The 18,748-nt window shown below is 41.1% G+C and overlaps 1 protein-coding gene across 1 annotated transcript in view; it reads left to right on the top strand.

The window, feature by feature from the left end:
* The window catches only part of LOC120784035 (thrombospondin type-1 domain-containing protein 7A), a 134,925-nt gene that overhangs the window by 72,488 nt on the left and 43,689 nt on the right, over positions 1-18,748 (top strand). Inside the window, exons 9-14 of the mRNA XM_040117452.1 lie at positions 367-405; positions 1,739-1,774; positions 5,529-5,775; positions 15,760-15,875; positions 17,034-17,169; positions 17,918-18,021. Of these exons, the coding sequence (XP_039973386.1) occupies positions 367-405; positions 1,739-1,774; positions 5,529-5,775; positions 15,760-15,875; positions 17,034-17,169; positions 17,918-18,021 (678 nt within the window). The remainder of the gene's footprint in view (positions 1-366; positions 406-1,738; positions 1,775-5,528; positions 5,776-15,759; positions 15,876-17,033; positions 17,170-17,917; positions 18,022-18,748) is intronic.

The following is an 18,748-nucleotide window of genomic DNA, read 5'->3' as shown; positions in this document are numbered from 1 at the left end:
TGCCGACAGTCTTCCGCACCATTGTGTATGGAAATATATGCAGATGAGGCCTGGATATTGGCTTAGTCATGGCCTTTCAAGTCGTCCTTTGCTGTCACTCACTGAATGTCTGGATTTCACACTTGTCTGCATGTGCATTTGTCCTTATCTCAAACAGTCTGCTTATCTGTCCTGGTGATTATTTCTGTTGGTCTGTCTCCTCGCCTGACACTCACTTTTTATCTGTTTCTAAGATCATTTCTCTGCGTATGCTTGTCTCTCTGGCTTGAATCTCTCTGTGTGCGTCTGCTCGTCTGTGTGTCTTTCTTTTTGTCATGTCACCAAACATTTCCCTGTATCTTATCTGGGTGTGTGTTTCCCTCTCAGTCACTGCGATGGTTGTAGCGTGGATCACAGTCATGGAGGGTAACGTTTGTAATTAAAGTTTGCTGGTAGCTGTTTTAAACCTCTAGCTATGTGTCTACACGTAGCAAAATGAAAATTGTTAGCTTTTGAGTTCTAAAAACTATGTACATTATCATAACAGCTTTAGGGTAACTTATAATTGATTTAGAACTTATTCAACCAGTCGTAATATAGTCAGGCTTGTTGGCCACGTGTGAAATAGCTTGATATTGTTAGTTGTTGTTCTGCAGTAGCAGATTTTCCCTAGGTTTTCAGAGGGCTTAGGTGCTGTCTGGGTTCCGGAGGGGCGGCGGTGGCTGGGGGGGTTTGAAATTATTTAATCGAATTTATCGACCACTATCCTTACCATATTAGTGAAAGGAAGCTGGCAACACTTATTGTACTTACAAAAGTCTATTCCTTTCAACAAAACACGATTGATTGAAATGAGATTTAACGAAAATATATGTGGTTTACCTTAACTTTTACACATAGGAAGAATAATTATGCTGAAATACCTATGTAATTATTTTGAAAAAATAAAAATAAACTGTATCACCACTATTCGTTTGTGGAGTAGAACTGGACGGGTCCTAACAGTGTCTTGTTGGTGTTAGTGTTTATTTCAGTCGGTAGCAAAACAAGCCTGTTACCTAACGTTAACTCTAGGTTAGTATAAGTTATGGTAACTTGAGGATGCGCTCGGCTGCATTTTGGAAAGGCGTTTTCATCAGGAAAAAAGACATTACGTGTGAACACGACCCAACTTTGTTTAGCTATATAGCCACGTTAGTTGCTAACTTTAGTTCAGTCAAGGTATCTTTACGTAACGTCAGCTTACTAGCTTCGCTGGCTAACGTAACGTAATTCGGGACATGAATATCTATGGAAGTTAGCTAGGTTGGCAATTTCTTTAGTTGTAAAATAAGCTAGTTACGTCTTCTCTCTATCTGCTATCACTGTTGTTAGCATCCACAAGATTACTCCCCCAAAAAAAGAAAGTTTATACTTCATTTATTCTTGGTTGAGGCTTACCTTGATTGGCAGGTCATTCCTGATGCCAGCTTGCCTTTCCTTTTGAGGTCAAGCCACCTCTCCGGCTTTTCTTTTGTTTGTTTCTTTTTTTTTTTTTTTTTTTGTCAGCGTATAGAACTCTCACCGTTGTTTTTACATTCATTTTGCTATGCCGCCTAAATGCCTTTTTACATCCGTTCGGCGTAAGGCCCTCCGCAAAAACATTAATGCGCAGCGCCTAAGCCTTTCTATGCTGGGGAAAACCCTGCAGTAGTATCAGTTTATGTACTGCGTATCTCACCTGTGACATTAACATATCTAACATCTGTATTTATCAAAGGTCTTTCACGAGTGCCGAAGTTTCCCGAACTTTTTGGTAAATCCTTGACTTTAGACCAGAAATATAGTAGTTGTAGTTAAAGTAGCTTTAGAACGAGAAAATGCAAAAGAAAACTATATTCAAGTATATTCTTCTGTCTATTCAGTCACAAATTTCTTTGAACAGACATACTCAAGAATAATACCTGAAAGGAAGCTTTGCCTCTTCACCACAGGTTCCCCCCTATAGAATAGATTATGTGATGTGATTTTGAGTTTCTCGGCAGATTTTGCAGCTCCTCCATTGCATATTAATGAAGAAATAAAATTGTTGAAACTACAGGAACTACTCAAAGCTTTAAGATACAGGGCTCGTATTAATATGCAATCAATATGTTGGCAGAGAATCACGTACCAATTAATACATTAATAAACTGACCTGTTTAGCATAACTGCTTATGTTGAATTCCATGGCGATTGTGATGGGACTTTATGAATCCCAAGTGCCTCTTACTATTTGACACTCATCGTTTGAATGATATTCAAGACGCATGCCAACTGGCAATTGCTACAGCTCTTCGTGAATAAGCCAGTAAATTGTGATCTATCCTGCAAATATGAATGCATTTAAATAACTAACACAGAATTTTGAAAGTAATAACCACAAATCAAATGCAAAAACCCGGTTTCGGCTTTCAGCATAAAACTTTTGGTTACAAAACTTTGAGCTACCTGGAAACACGGGTGTTAATTTCAAAGTTTACCTGGAATTTTGAACATAATAACCACAACTCACGCCAGGTAATGCAAAACCACCTGTTTTGACTTTCAAAATAAGACTTTATGACTCTTTTTCAGCGTCAGTTTTCTGGTGATCACTATCATTGATTAGCTGAAAATTTCTTGCTGGCTTTAATACCCCATCCTGTGGTTTATGTTTCTTGTACCTAAGGCTGCTTCACATTTTCCCTATCGTCCAACATACAGCCTTTTCAAGGTCATTGTTCTGCAACAGCTCATGCTCATTCGAGGCACCGTGTCATGCTAGTGTTGGGACTAGCATCGCCATGTTGTTAGTCAGCTGAGCTGGCATGATGCAGTCAGCAGAAAGGGAGTCATTCTCAGTGAACACCAGGCTGAGATTTGTCCGAGTTGGCAGTCTGTAATTCAGGCCCAACTGTGTGTAGACCTCCGCTTAATATGGAGCTGGCTTTCCGTCAACTCAGGCCACAAAATACAGGTGTGGAAGACTCACAGTCCCGCGATGCCTCTCAATCTTTGCTGAAAGCCCTAAGTGTTGGCAATTACTCTTAACAGGTGAGGGCTCTCTCGGTCCATCGATCCAACAACTGACTGACTGGCGCCACAGAGGAGAAATGAGAGGGAGACAGCCACAAACAAGGGGATAGTAAAGGGCAATGGGGAAAACAATGGATGAAAGGAGCCAGGTCATACAGTTTTTGAACACACCGATATGTCTGTGGTATTGTTTGATTTCTCTTTTAGCAAAAAACAAAAATACAAAAAACTAAAATCAAACAGAAATATATAAAGTAACTCTGTACCTCTGCTAAAATGTTTGTTTGTTTGTGTGTTGGTTGGTTTGTTTGTTTTTTAGCAAAGGTTTGGTTTTTTTAACCAGGAATGGCGGCAGCCAATCGATGTGTTTCTACTTGAAGTCCAACTCAGTTACACACAATTTTAAATAAGCTGTGCTCTGGGTTGCCGAACAGAATTAATGGTATAAACATTTTTTGATGATAACGCATATAACTTTTTAAACAGATACTTTATTTTGGCAGAGAACACAATAGGCGTATGCACTGATAGGAACATGCTGGGTGTATTCAGAGTTGGGTTAAGATAAACAGTCTTTTCAAAAAATTTGTGGGGAAAGTTATCTGTATTCAGACTGGTGCTTTTCAGGGGCTTAAATTGATTTGTGGGAAGCACCTTCAGAATATTAAAAACACAGATGTCCAGCACACACCTCCAAAGTTTCCATGATTATCTTGAGTTGAGGTTGGGAATAATAGTTTCCAATATGCCCTTCAAAACATGTACTTGCCTCAATCCCAAAGACACTGGGCAACAGATGAAGAGGACGGATGAAGCTACGAGTGAAAACGTGAATCAGAAATACACAAAATACGTGGACATTAAGAATTAATCAGTTGTAATAATAATGATTTAAAAAAAAGAAGGAGATTGCGGAACCAAAAGAGGGCAAAATTACATCTCACAGTTAAGCACATAAAATCTAGCAGCCACATACAAATCAATCAACCTGAGCCTCAGCGCGTAACCTCATTGAAACAGGCTCACATCTCTTGAAACCCGAAACTGCCTCATCAAAGTTTCTTTTCAAAGTTACTATTTAACAACTTCCTTCTTATCGTGCATAAGAATATAATTTTTTTTAGAATAAATTCATCTTGGATTTTAGGCTGTTGCGGAGCATTAAAAGCTGGCTACAGTTTTTTTTGTTTAAATTAAACTGCAATTGAATATAAGTGCTCAGGTTGGAAACAACGTATGGCTAATTTCGACTTACGCAGAAAAAACCCTGGTGTGCTTTTGCAAACACAGCTATTATCATTTTGCTCTGCACTGTCAAATTACATATAAGGTCGAAAGGCTGTTGAAGGAAACTTACTATAAAGGTGCTTTCATGTGTGAGAGTGTAGGCTTTATTCAATATGTTCAACAGATTTGGGAGTTTCAGGGAGAAAAATAGGTTAACAACAATTGCCAGACAGGTGTGCTGGATTTAATAGAGCTCCTTACTGGGGTGTGCGTCACGCAGGGAAAATGTGCCTAAGCCCCAAGTCTGAGTAGCAGATAACTCTAGACATACTGTATCGGGACTCTGGTCTTGAGTCCTGATATATCTCAAGTATGATTATCACTGTGCCCAATTTTCGTAAATAAATGTGTACAAACAACTTGGCAACACTAGTTGTCCACGCAATATATTTACAGGTGATGAGGCTATTTATGTTTTTTAGCTTCTGCAAACCGCTCTGATGTAGGTCCTTTGCTGAAACATGTTGGTCAAATAACGAAGACTCTAAAAGTTAGTCAGCTAGTGATGCTGAGTTCTTTTTTTTCACATTCGGTCTATTGCTGCTTGAGCACCTGGTTGGCTGGTAAAGTAGTGACAGCGGAGTCTTCATACAAATGTGGCAGTAAAGCAGTATTAATTGTTTCTTTGTGGCCACTTGGTGGCAGTGGAGCCAGTAGTAATCACAGCATTCACATATTATCTCCTCACAAGGCTATTATGCCATTTTTTTTTTTTTAGTAAATAGTTGCCTATTTACAGAGACATGGAACAACAGTAGCATTTATTTTGACTCGTCAAATATCCAACCTCCTGTTAGCGCTTGTTTTGTTCTCCACCAACTTAAAAATATGGGAAAATATGTGGCTCTTCAGCAGCTAAATGTTCCGCTATGTCCATCGCCTAGTTGCTAACTTTGAAATCTGCCATTTGGGCGGGTAGTGTGAAGTGGGTTTATCTGAGGTTTTTCTTCTAGAAATGGCTACCCAAAACAAGGTCGATGAGAGCACCAAGAGTGAACCGAAACCAAAGACGCTAAGTAGCCCCATAGAGCTAAAAAGAGCTCCAGAGTTGGTAATTGTCCGTGAGGTTTGTCACATTGCGTTACTCATTTCACATTACGCATCATTTTTTCCATTGTATAAATAAAAATATTGATTGGTTTAGTTTTAATTTCTCCCATACGTAAGAACAATGTTGTTGTATCGCACTTTGAAATGCTGAGCTCACTATGTTTTGGTATTCTCAGGGGGTTCCCTGTGCCCCAACAGCAGTGCCCTTCAGGAGGTGCGGAACTGTAACGAACACGCCTGCACAGTTTACCACTGGCAGACCGGACCGTGGGGCCCTTGTACTGAAGACCCTTCTTCTTCGTCCCTCAACACCTCCACGAGTGCCCGTGCCAGCAGCGACGGTCAGGGTCCCTGCTCCATGGGAATGCAGACTCGCAAGGTCATCTGCGTGCGGGTCAATGTGGGACAGGTGCCTCCCAAGAAGTGAGCTATTTTTCACATTTTCTGTCTATTACTCTGTCTCATTTATCTTTCTAACACGTAAATGTTTGCTCTTAACCAGCCTGTGCCTCTGCCTGTGCCATAAATATGGATGCAGGTTGTTTCATCCTGCAGCAGTCTTATTTAGACATAGTGGTTATTTCTAGTCCCTCTGATTTGTAGATGTATATAACTGTGAAATAAGATTCTGGAATATTGTGTTAGAGTGCAAATTGCTCAGTTCTTAGAGGTAAAATCCACTGGCTTTGAGCAGTGGTTCTCAATCTTGTGTGATCGCGATCCAAGAGTAGGCACGCTTTCATTTCAAACAAATCTCTACAACAGCTGATTTTACTGATTTGGACGCTTTTATCCGAATGGAAGAATGTAATCGGTGAAATCTAGAGGTGCGATTAGACAAATAGAAGACAAGGAGGGCTTCGGTTGCCTTTTGATGTGTGAAATAAGTTTGTTGGAGAACCTCTGGCTTGATGAAGACAGAAAAAGGTGAGAGCCATTCTTCAAGCGAAAATTTAAAAATCCCCTCTCGCATTGCTAAGTCAAACAGTGATCTGCGAGCATTTTTTACGATGAGTAAGCCATGAACACAAGTATTTTTTGCTTGTTTATTTGAAAGGACATCAGTGATAAACTGTCTGTGGTAAGACTGAATAGTACACGCAGATGTGTGCGTGACATTGAGAGCAAGCGAGATTAAAAAAAACAAAAGAAGAGTCGGGAAGGGAGAGACAGATGAGAGAAGCGGCGGTGGTCGGAAGCAAAGTGACAGCAGGAGAGTAAAGTGAGTGAGAGAAACAAACAAGGAGACGCTGACAGAGTTGGGTAAGTAAGCTGAGCAGACTGTACGTGAAGTTAACTCCCAATTCATATCTTCCCTTCGCAGGCGACCACAGATAAATAAATAATCTCTCCGTCCCCGAAAGCCTAATTAACCCTGCCATTTTGGGCGCTGGTAATTTCTCATTGATGATAATGAACGTAATTAAATGGGATTGATACTTTAAGGCATTTTAATCATGAGGCAGATGAGAGACAAGATGTTTGTGGTTACCTCCGAAGACCACACTGCACGAGGCGGATTCCAAACATACTGTCGAGTTTACTTTAGCATCCGCCAGAAAGCTCAGCCCTAGTGTGATGTCTGCTATGCTTGACTGATCCACTCGACAACATTAGGTAAAGGAGCAGATCTGCTTATGTCAGATTTTGTGCAAAAGAAACCCAGACTGGACTGGTTTATTCTTTGCAAAAAATAAAAGTAGATAAAAGTAGATGCTACACCTCCATAGCGTAGTTATCAATGAGGAGAGGATGGGAACATAAATTATTTAATGGTTCATGATGCGTTGTGAATACAAGGCAATTGTGATTCAAAGAGAACGCTTCTGGATAAAATAAAGATTAATGTCCAGTTCATTGGTGGCTGGTTCAGCGGCTGTCCCAGACACAGCAGCTGCACTTATCGGGTTGCAGAAGAGAGGTTTTACTTTTTAAACTGGCAGAGCTGGAGCAATAGACAGGCAGAAGCTCAGTGGCTTGGAAAGTAGTAGCGGTAGAGGCGTCACGTGGAAGGGCGTTGAGTGACAAAAAGAGCTTTTAGTCAATCTGCCTTCCTTTTGTTTTTGCTGGTGAATATCGATATATAATCTTTTGTAATAAGGGCAAAAGAACAACATGTTACAATATCGCTAATGAGGAGTGAAAAGAAGATATTTTACCAAAGTGGACTCCCATCAAGCAGCCACTCACCCACTCAGTAGGTGGTTATTGTTATTGACCTTAGCAGAGATGGACTGAGGCTCTGGGTGTAGTGAAGGTCACGTGCCTGACTTAAAATATGTCAGTGGTTGTGTGGCATTTTCAGCCTGTGTACCAATTAATAGAGAAATGTTTTCTGGGCCACTTCTCTGACATGCAGTTACCACAGAACATCTCTTAGGTCTTACATGTTGTTGTTACTATCGCTTCATTTTTCTGCTTGTAATAGATGAATCGGTGTGGAATTGTTGAGACCTACTGTGTGGCAACAGAAATTAAAATAGAGTCCTTTAGGCCAAACAACACAAATAGTCACTCTATCACACTACTGTTTATTTTTAAACATGCTGGAATTTGAAGAGTTACTTCACGAATTACCTTTGACCCGCTGGCTGAAATAGCGCAACGGCTCTTCGATGGATTGCCATCAAATTTTGTACAGACATTCATGGTCCCCAGAGGAGAAATCCTACTGACATTAGTGATCTCTGGACATTTTATCTTGTGTCAGGAGCAGGTCAAAGTTACGTCTTCTCAAGTGAATCCCAAATAATTCCTCTAGCGCCACCAGCAAGTTGACATTTGTTGTTTTTGGTGAAATGTCTCAATAACTTTTGGATCTGTTTCCTTAAAATTTATACAAACTTTCATTACCCCTTTTGGATGAATTGTAATAAGTTTGGTTAATCTAGTGCCATCATGAAATACAAAATCTCCGTTTTTTTTTAATGACCACATAGCTGCAGAAGTAACAATATTCCAATCATCGTTAGCTCTATTTTGAGTTTGTTCATTAGCAAATGTTAGCATGCTAACACACTAAGCTGAAAACATTATACCCGATGAATATGTCATTCTTAGCATGTTACCATGCGAAGTTAGCATTTACTGTAGCTCAAATCACTGCAGTGACTAAGTACAGCCTCACAGTGCTGGTAGCATGACTGTAGACTTTTAATCCAGTGCAGTTGGCGATTGCAGGCCAGGCGTCGACCAGTTCGGGCCTCAGTGTCCATCAAAATGAAAACGTGTTTCTCCGGTACACCATGCTTTGTTCACCGGATACCGGAATCAGCCTCAGACACCACCCTGATGAAGGCAAGATATCCAAAAGCATTTGGTGAATAAAGCATGGTGTACTGGAGAACAGTTGATCGAAGAGTTTTGATTTTGATGAATATTTTTACTGGAACAACAATTCCGCTTAAAAGCGAACTACCTGTGAGGTGGAAAAAACACACTGGCAGCCATTCAGATGTCAGTCAGTTGACATTACTCGTTTTAATCCATCCATATAGTAGAACGTTAGTAGTGTCCTCAGGTTACACTATCTGGAGTGGCGGAGAAAATCATTTTTTGCATGCAACCATTTTGGCATGTTGTTTCAGCGTTTTAAGGAATGGGAAAATTGTTCTTGGACTTTCACTTGTGGTCCTCACTCACGTTTGGGCAATCACTGACTGTTGCAAACTTTCAAAGACGTTTGTTCAAAGTCTTGAGGTTAGTTTTCATCAAGCCACTGTCACTGGCAGGGGTCCAGTAACAGGCTGGAAGCCAGCATGTAGACTTTCATTGCACCACAACAGAAAGAAGATCTTTGGGTGTAGGACATTGCTCTTTAATTGCAGCTGTGAACACAAAAGTTTTGTTTCTTGCCCAGAACTATCACACACACACACACACACACACATACAGACACCTCATGAGGAAATGACTTTGACTCTTCAACTCGCAATGATAAATGTTGGAACCGAGATGGGCCCTATTAGGTTGATTGCCAATTAGCTGCATTTGTCAGCTATGAAAGAGGTTTGGCAATCAACACTTTGATAAGCACGTTTTCAAAGCAACATGAGAAAATTAACAGAGCCGGAAGAGGCCAAATCATCTGTACTCAGCATGCATGAGCATTGCTCTGAAGAGAAAAAAAGCAAAAACAAATAAAACTTATGCAATATATCGAGAGGAACGGTTTAGAAAATATCATGACAACATGCAACATACACAGACTGCACTGATTTACGTCGAGAGCTGACAGTAACAAAGGACATACGCAATATGAATGCTGAAAATGCGTCTTATTGACATATTTGACAGACCACAACCGCATGTGTCCCAGACTCAGCAGAATCAAAAAACATTTGGATGAAGCTGATGCTTACTTTTTCTTACTTTTTGGCACCTGGCAGTCAGCACTTTAATAAGAAACCTCAATAAAAAACCTCCAAAAAGGCCACATCATCTGTTCTTAACTGGCAAGAGCATCAGGAAAATGCATATACACACATATATATATATATATATTTTTTTTTTTTTTTTTTTTTCCAGATGCTCTTGCCAGTATATATATATATATATATATATATATATATATATATATATATATGTATATGTATATATTTATTTATGTATGTATGTGTATATATATATATATATATATATATATATATATACATTTCTGACATTTCTTAAGGACCGAAAAGTGAAGAGAACAATCAGCAGATCAACTGACAAAGTTTAGTAACACATATAAAGCAGTGTTTTTCTTCCCAAAGACATTTACCCTTTTGTTTTTTTTGACGATGGCAGTGGAGAGCACTGTCTAAAAAGTCGCTTCAAAGATTCCCATAGGTGTTCAGCTGGGTTGAGGTCTGGTAGACCATAGCATATGATTTATCATTTTCATACTAATCACACCCCTCACTAATCCCCTGTACCCCTCTATGAAAGCGTCTGCATCCATTATGTTTATTTGGGTTTTTCTTTTATCTTTCACCCATCTGTAGTTCTGTTATTGATGTGATCCTTCTTTCATGAAAGTGTTCGATACCCTGTCTGTAGACATGACAGACCTTCATGGCATGTGTCTCCGGCTCCGGGATTAAACGAACTCGTGTGTTTTTGAAGCCCTGGGTTTGTTCATTTCTTGACCAAAGCAATGGCATAAAGATGCAACAGCTCTGGTCTCCTGGCCATCTGATGCTCAGAGGCAGTGTTTCATAGCCTGCACTCAAGAGTGACTTGATACGGTTGGTTTTTTTTTGGTTTTTTTCCCGACCTGCATGTCTTCATCTGGCACAATCCAGCTGGCAGGTATTCTTGATCAGTGCACCCATGGGATCCCAACAGAACAAACAATGATGGCTGCCTGCGCCCTGCATATGCAGATGTGCCCTGTCTCATTCACAGATGGATCTGAGCTGTCTTTCTCCCGCAGCCTCGGGCGGTGAACCTCCCAGAGTGCATGTCACGCATACACACACACACACACACGCAAACCACGCGCGCACATGTAAACACCGACTGTCAGAGCCCAATAGAAACCAGAAACACAACAGAGACAAATATGTCAGTGCCTCAGGCTTGGGCTGCTATCATCATATATCGAGAAAGTTGTTGTGGTGTGAGGAAAAAACAACAACGTCTGCTTATTGATTCTGTCAGCCTGTGTGCTGAATAGTACCAAGTGTGTGTTTGTATAATCACATTGATGCTGTGGAATTTGTGGAAAAGGAAACTGAATGATTCATGGTTATGATGTTCAACAGGAGCTGTATTAAGCCCAGTCAATCATCTCCCTGCCCGTGTTTTCTAATGGAGGCTGTGTTGACTCCTTGTTTTTGACTATGATTGATCGCTAGAAGGCCTTGAGATGGAGGCCAAAGACACCACCGAAAGGGTCCTTGAACAACTGCAACTGTTTTATGCTAAATTAAACAAATGATGTTCTTGTTTTGTAGTCTGTAATTTTGATAATGAAATTAATTAGGCCTTATCTTTTCCCACCAGACCTTGGTTTTTTGTGTGTGTGTCTGTGTGTGTGTACACTCTTAAAACTACTGACAGTTCTTTGCTTTGAATCTCCTCTCTTCACCCTGCTCAACCATCTGCTCATTTTTCGAAAAACATCCCCTCACTGAACAGATTACTCAACGCGCTAATAGCAGCAAGCAAAACGTGAGCGTTAGCCTGGCTGCTCGTCTTAATGTCGTGCTTTGGGACAAGCTCCCAGTGCCATGTTGCCTATGTCTTTGACTCACCACAAATCATGACATTCAGAGATCATTATGAGATTGTGACACTGACAGGAACCATTGAGTCAGTTAAAACCAGATGCCATTAGGGGATGGCTTCATTCATTACAGTGTAGTGCATTTCCACAGCGAGAAACAGGCGAGTGAACCAGTAAGACATTGAAAAAGGCAAACGTGTTGGGATAAAATACCCAGAGCACCTTGTAAATAAACATTTTTTCTTCAGACAAACGATGAAAACAGTGTGACAAGCAAAGATAAAACAATTTAATATTACAGACAAAATTGACAGCAGGAGAAATAAAGGAGGAAAGCAGTGGAAAAACACAATATATACATAATAAAAAATGCATAAATGACAATACAGCATTACAACTAGCTTTCGCACCCCCACGAACATTCCTCCAGCCAAGCATTGTGCTGTAAGTATTCTGGCTGGTCTTATATTATGCCAGCAAATATGGCCTGTTTTTTTTTTTTTTTTTTCCCTTAAAACCGGAATATAATTGGATTTTTATCATCGAAATTTGGATAATACCCGTCATTAGTGGGGCCACAATATAATTAGACCAAAAGGGGAGCCAAAGGGATGGTTCTGTCTGTAGAGGTGAACCTGCTAGGAGTGCATATGGTGCAATGAACTCAATGCCCTATCTGTAAAACACTTAAAACACACAGGTTGGTTACAGAAGGGACTGTAAAAAACAAAATTAGGAAAGATTGCTGCCATTTTTTTTTTTTTTTTTTTTTTGCCCCAACTGATCTTACTTAGACTCTCCAGGGCCTCGGGCCACCCTCAGCATGCAGCTCACCAGCCTGCAGCCAGGCTAAAGCTTAGAGAAACACAGCCACTCTTCATATTTACACCTACGGATATTTTAATTCTCCAGCTCACAACACCAGCATGTCTCAAGTTATGTGAGACAATTGGAGCCCCCAGAGGAAACACACACAGACAGAGAGAGACGGGGGACAAGACCAGCGGTTGAAGGCATCGTAGTGATGCCTGGAGGAAAACTCAGTGTTGACTGCCGGTAGGAGACAAGACGTGAACAGTGGTCTCCCAAGTTGCGGTCACACACTTTGTATGCCCAACCTTCCGCCCCGTTTCCACCCTCACCTCTGGGGGACACCAGTAATTATTCAATCAAAACCAGGAGAAGCTTTTTTTGTGTGAGACATTTGCTGCTGCTCTGGTGAAGACAGCCTCGCCAGAACATTTGCTGGTGTTTGTGTGTAAGCGTAGACACGGGGAAGGAAAGACTGAAAAGGCAAAAATCTAAAACAGTCCCTTAAGGTTTAGTATGGTATTCAGAGCGTGTTCTGCCGGGATCAAAGGCAAAAGTCAAGCTGTATTTTCAGTATATCAGTGTTTTATCTAAATAGGAATATAGTTTTATTGCTCAGGTCCGTTCCAGATCTCACATGAGTATTAAATTGTAGCTCACCATCAGACACAGGGAAATGTAGAAGAGTGTAATAATAAGGTCAAAAGTTTAATCCCCTCTTTATTCAACAGATCCTGGAGTCGCAGCATCTTATAGCACTACACCAGTTCTCTGATCCCTCATGACATGGAGAGATGTTTGTGTTTCCGACGTGAATTTTGAAGGAATCAAGAACTAATAAATAATAAATGCATTTGTATTTCTTTTAGAAATGTGTGTGTGTGTGTGTGTAGATCCTTCCTTCTGTTCTCTGCTTCCTCCTGGTGAACTCGCAGCAGGATAGTTTGATTATACAGTAACTGGTTTATTCATGTGAATTGAAACTGTTGAAGAATGGACTTATGACAAAATGAAAAGTTTTGTTTTTTTTTCTTAATAGGTTTGGTTCGTGAACCTGCAAGTTTGATATTGGTCTCCTGCTTATATAATAAACTGCTTCTCTCTCTGTTCAGTATAAATGTTGATTGTATTTTGATGTGGATGTCTTTGCGCTGTTTATTTTTGTCTTCTGCACTGCATTCTATGCTAGGTTTCCCTTCATAAAGAGGTTCATGATCTCAACAGACTCTAGAGTTAAAACAGATTTATATATAGACTGATCAAATCCAGGTTAGCGCCGGGGTCTAGTGTAGAAACGGTTCTCCAGTCTCGGTTCACAGGTTGGATTTCAACAGCCTCGCGTTCTGCTGAAGTGTCCTCGAGCGAGACAGCTGTTCATTCACTTCTTTACGGACGTGAGCATCAGCTGAATACAGAAAATGTAAATGTATCCTCCCCCTGCTGCATTCGGCAGCTGTTTTTTTTTTCCCGGGGTCCATTCACTTGTATGAAGACACCAGAGGATTTGTTCCGCTCGAGAGGGATTTAGCTCTGTCTATTGGTATTAAAAATAAATCTCTCCTTGTGTCGCTGTTACATTATTACATTTTGCCTGTGAGGCTCCCTATCGCTTCCCTGATAACACCATGCTAACGAGAATGGAACGCCCAGAGGAGAACACTCGTTCTTAGCAACATTAAAACCTGACCCAGATGATCGTTGTGTCAGCCATAGGATGAGGAAACAGAGCGACAACATCAGGGACACAGCGTTAAAGAGATCAGATTACAAGATGTCTTCCAGCAGGTCTGTCTCGACCTATTTATCCTGGTCCGGTAGTATGCACAGGCGACCTTAGGTGCTTAAATGACTGAAGATTAAACATAACCCTTGTTAAAAAAACCTCGGCTTGACCCTGTATTCTCTGACTTCGGGAGGATTATCAGTTACTGATAGCAGAATCCAGTTAGAACAAGGGAGTTTCTATGCTGATGCCAGTCTGCTAGTCCGCTGGCTTTGCCTTAGGGAGCTCTATGTGCCACAGTTTCCCCAGCAGAGAGAAATTAATGTAAAGCATCCCCATATAGACCGGCTAAACATTTTCTGTAATGCCTACAGTGGTCTGTTGGGGGATATGACCATCTCTTCTTTATACCTTTCAAGTGCTGTCAGCCAGATGGCATATATCAGTCATAAACTGGATTTGATTACGAAGGTTTTCATCAGTTTTTATTGCCCTAAATTGTGCCTAGAATAATTACATTCTGTATTCAAGCAATACCCAGATGGTTGGTGTGCCAAACCTCCACAGTGGTATTTATGAAACCTTGAATGCGTGGTTTATATTTCTCGCAGTCAACATTTTAAATGTCAGTTGAGTACGCGCTATGGGAAATTCACCGGGGATCGGGTGATGTAATACAGTCTGAGTAAAGCATCAATATTTCGCTCAAAGCTGCACCAGACAAATTTGCTTTCTCAAAAAAATGCCCCGAACGTGTCGACCCTCAGTAACCAGAAATCACGGCGGCATAGAAAGAATCACACGTTTACCAGCCCACTTAAATTACAGTTAAATGCTGCACCAACAGATGCCAAGAATGCAAGAGACAACATTTGATAAAAGTTACTCAGCTCAGCTTTGTCTGGACAGAGTGCTCCTTAACTTTGGTCAAGGAGACAGTTCCAGGTTCTGTATTGTCGCCAGAAGAAAATAAACCATCGCCTCCTGCAGTAGTGACCGCGCTCTCGTTCAGCGTTCGATGATGTTTCACTGTGAAAAGGTGCCTTTTCATGAGCCGGGTGAAGCGCTGACCGAAGCACGTTGGTCGTACCAGTGTTAATAAAAGATCCTTGACCATCGAGTTTTATGGGCTCAGTGTGTGGTGACTTAGAGAAACACTTGTGGTTCATATTTCCGACTATATGTTCATCCTGCAGTTGTGTGCAAAGCTGAATGCTGGATAAAAATATGCCCTTAAGCAAGATGTGGGATTTCTTTTTGGTATACAGAGTGAATTTACGAGCTCTCACTGCCATATTATATTATTGTGATTTTTTATGATGAAACGGTCAAAGCAAAATCGTACTGCAGTTTATAAAATGAGCAGAAATTCTGGTTCTCAGATGACTCAGAGGCCAAAGAGCAGGCGCTTTCTAACCACTGCTCTTGTTCAGCACCCAGAGACGGGAATCTGATACCTACCTCAGGTGGTTTTTATCATAGTTTAGATTCGGTCATAATAGGACTGTTTTCTGAGGGGCGAGTGTCTCCCAGAAAACTGCTGAGCAAGAAGCCACAGCTGTACATCGACATGATTTTTTGTTTTTTTTAAGCCTCGGACCTCTCACAGTCGCGTTCGCAGTGTTGCTCTACAGCCCCTCTGTGTGTGTCTTTGGTTGCCTAGGTGCCCAGACGGCCCTCGCCCCAGCACGGTGCGACCATGTCAGCTGCCCTGTAAGAAGGACTGTATCGTGACCCCATTCAGCGACTGGACAGCATGTCCTGTTACTTGCGACGCAGGTACAGTGAAAAAAAAAAAAAAAGTTAATCACCTGCAAGGAAAGATGACCCAGCTGATGTGAGGTAATACTCCCTCATACTGATGACTGGAAAAGGAGTCATATATATATATATATGTGTGTGTGTGTGTGTGTGTGTGTGTGTGTGTGTGTGTGTGTGTGTGTGTGTGTGTGTTTTGATTAATTTTATGTAGTTTTAAGTCTGGCATTTGGTGTTTATGGGAGTTTCAGGTCACAATAGTGTATATAATATATAACTATAGCTATAACTATAATATGATAATAGACAACAATAATCAAATAAACGCGCTGTTATGAATCTAACCCAGTTTATACACAGAATTCAATTGAAATAAATTGTGTAGAAAGACTACAGAGGTGGGACCCTCTGCACAGTGCGAGACACATTAACTACCACACAAACACATGCGCTCACATCTTGTTACACATAATTAACTCGACAGATTGGCATGTACGACAATCTTCGGCTGACCTCTTTTAGTGCGCCTGGCAAGCCGAATCGCCCATGGCCGAAAGTGTCAGCAAGTGTTGTTGTTGCTTTCATGCCGTGAAAGAAAAACCCTGCTCGGATGAGGTCACTTTTGTCAGGCAGCCATTGCCCGAGCCGCTGGGCAGTGGCAAACACGTTATAACGATTTACGATTGGAAATCATTATCGTCCATATTTTGATTACCTCTTCATGTGACACTCTGGCATAAATCCCTTCATTCTGAGCATGCCGTACCAGTGGCTGCGCATTTTAATGTCATGCTGGTGATATCTTCACCTTGTGCAGAGAATTACACACCACCCACATACAAAGGTTTAAAGCCGGGTTCAGGGCTGCCCAGAGGCTCGTTTCATCTTAATGAACTACTCTCGGGCATCTCCACACATGTAAATACCGTAAATCTAATCTGAGTCAATTCCAAGGTCTAATGGGATTTTTCTACATCATCGTTGTGGGCTTGATATCCCATGTAAACAGACATGCGTGTTGTCTACGATAACTATCAATTAGGTTTGGCAATGGTAGCCTCCAAGACCCTTCAAGGACTATTAGCCGAGCAGCCCAGCATATCACTTTGACATTTTTCTCATCAGTTCACGACGCAGACATTCCTTATTCTAATTCAATAATTGTCTGTGTCTGTACAGCTGGTAATGCTGTGAAGAGAAAGCAGTCAAGGAAACGTCTAATCATCCAGCTGCCATCCAACGGAGGACAGGACTGTCCAGAGTTGCTGGAGGAGGAGAGGGACTGTGAGGTCCCCAAAATCTGCCCGGGTTTCAGGTAAAGGCATGGACGTTATCCCATTATACTGATGCCGGCTTGAGGTTTCTCCAAATTTTGGCGAATTACATGTGGTTTTTTTTTTTTTTTTACTTGAATTGACAGAGTATAAGAGGTTGGAGAAATGTTTAAGATTTTAAGGCCTATAGTATGTAGCAGTTTTTGACCTAAACCCTGTCCTCCTACCTCAAATGACTTAAAGCTGGTGCAAAGCGGTCAACAGGATCGTCAGGGGTCGGCGGTATGTTAGATGTGACTTTGTGACGTGGGGATTATACTTGAACAGACATATTCATAGCGCAGGATGAAGCTATGAATTTGTCCAGGTATGAGTTTCACGCCACTTTGGAAAATCATGATTGTATTTGAAAGTTACTGAGTAATGTCAGTTAGAGTACTAGAGTAATATCTGAATAAATGTGAGCTAAATTGGTCAAATCTTCTGTAGAAAACTGGACAAGTTGACTAATCTCTGATTGATTAAAAAAAGGGAATGCTATACAACACACAACTGCATTATTTCATCTGTTTCTTGGTACAGTCATATCTCGTTTAATACTATACAAACCACAAACACAGGCCTGTAGTTTAAATCAAATAGTCGCAATATTGGTCTGGAAAATCGATATTTTACTCATAAGTAATAGTTTAGCCCTACAGTATATACAGTGCTCTATTACAAACTTACATGCTGCAGTGCAAGATGTTGGGTGCGTTGATATGGCTGTAACGCCCTGATGTTTTTCAGGTGGAAAACCCACAAATGGAGGAAGTGCCAGCTAGTCCCGTGGTTTCTCAGACAGGACAGTCCCGGTGCTCAGGAGACCTGTGGACCAGGACTTCAAACAAGAGGTATAGAAACCAATCTCCTCATCTCCCATTTCCCTCTTCATCTTCAGCGAACCATTCCTCCTCACTCTAAATTACATTTCTGCCCGTTGCGGTGCACCTGGAGCCCGGCCACAAGGCAGCGGATGGATGTGCCGAGGTTAAGAGAAAAGGCCAATTTACTTGGAGCACACATCAAATCCTCCTGCTTACAAGAGACAACACAAACCGAGGCTGACACCCCTAAAAACATCAACAAGAGGCTTTTTTTTTCTCTCTCTCTCTGTTTACTTTTATTTTATTTTTATTTTTTGCAATCCCCCCAAGTTTGGGAAGGAAATGTGTCACAATTCATCACGTTGCCTCTTGAGACTCGTTTGACAGTTCAGGTTGTTTCACTGCAGGCTTTTTTTCACCTCAGGCTCTTGTCGTGCAATTTTAATAGAATTTCTTTTGTTGAAATTTGGGAGAAGATGCTGCACCTCGCCTATAGCCTCGACAGCTCAACCTCCTGTTCATATGGGCTCCACGCGTAAGTGACAAGTGCTTTAAAGGATATGTGGCTCTCGCTCTTTAAAAGCATATTTCCTCTCGCCTTTTTATTGAAGATGGATGTACCATGTAGTCCTGGAAGGCTTTCAGAAAAATCCAATTTCAGGAGGTCACGCAGAATGATCAGTTTCATTATGTTCCAGCTCCTATATGAAACAATTATTAGTGCTTATATTTCTGTTTCTTCTTCGCTAACTTA

Source organism: Xiphias gladius, chromosome 22 (genome assembly GCF_016859285.1).
Source record: "Xiphias gladius isolate SHS-SW01 ecotype Sanya breed wild chromosome 22, ASM1685928v1, whole genome shotgun sequence".
Lineage (NCBI taxonomy): Eukaryota > Metazoa > Chordata > Actinopteri > Istiophoriformes > Xiphiidae > Xiphias > Xiphias gladius.
Note: the sequence above shows the minus strand (reverse complement) of the source record. Positions and strands in the feature narration are given on the sequence as shown.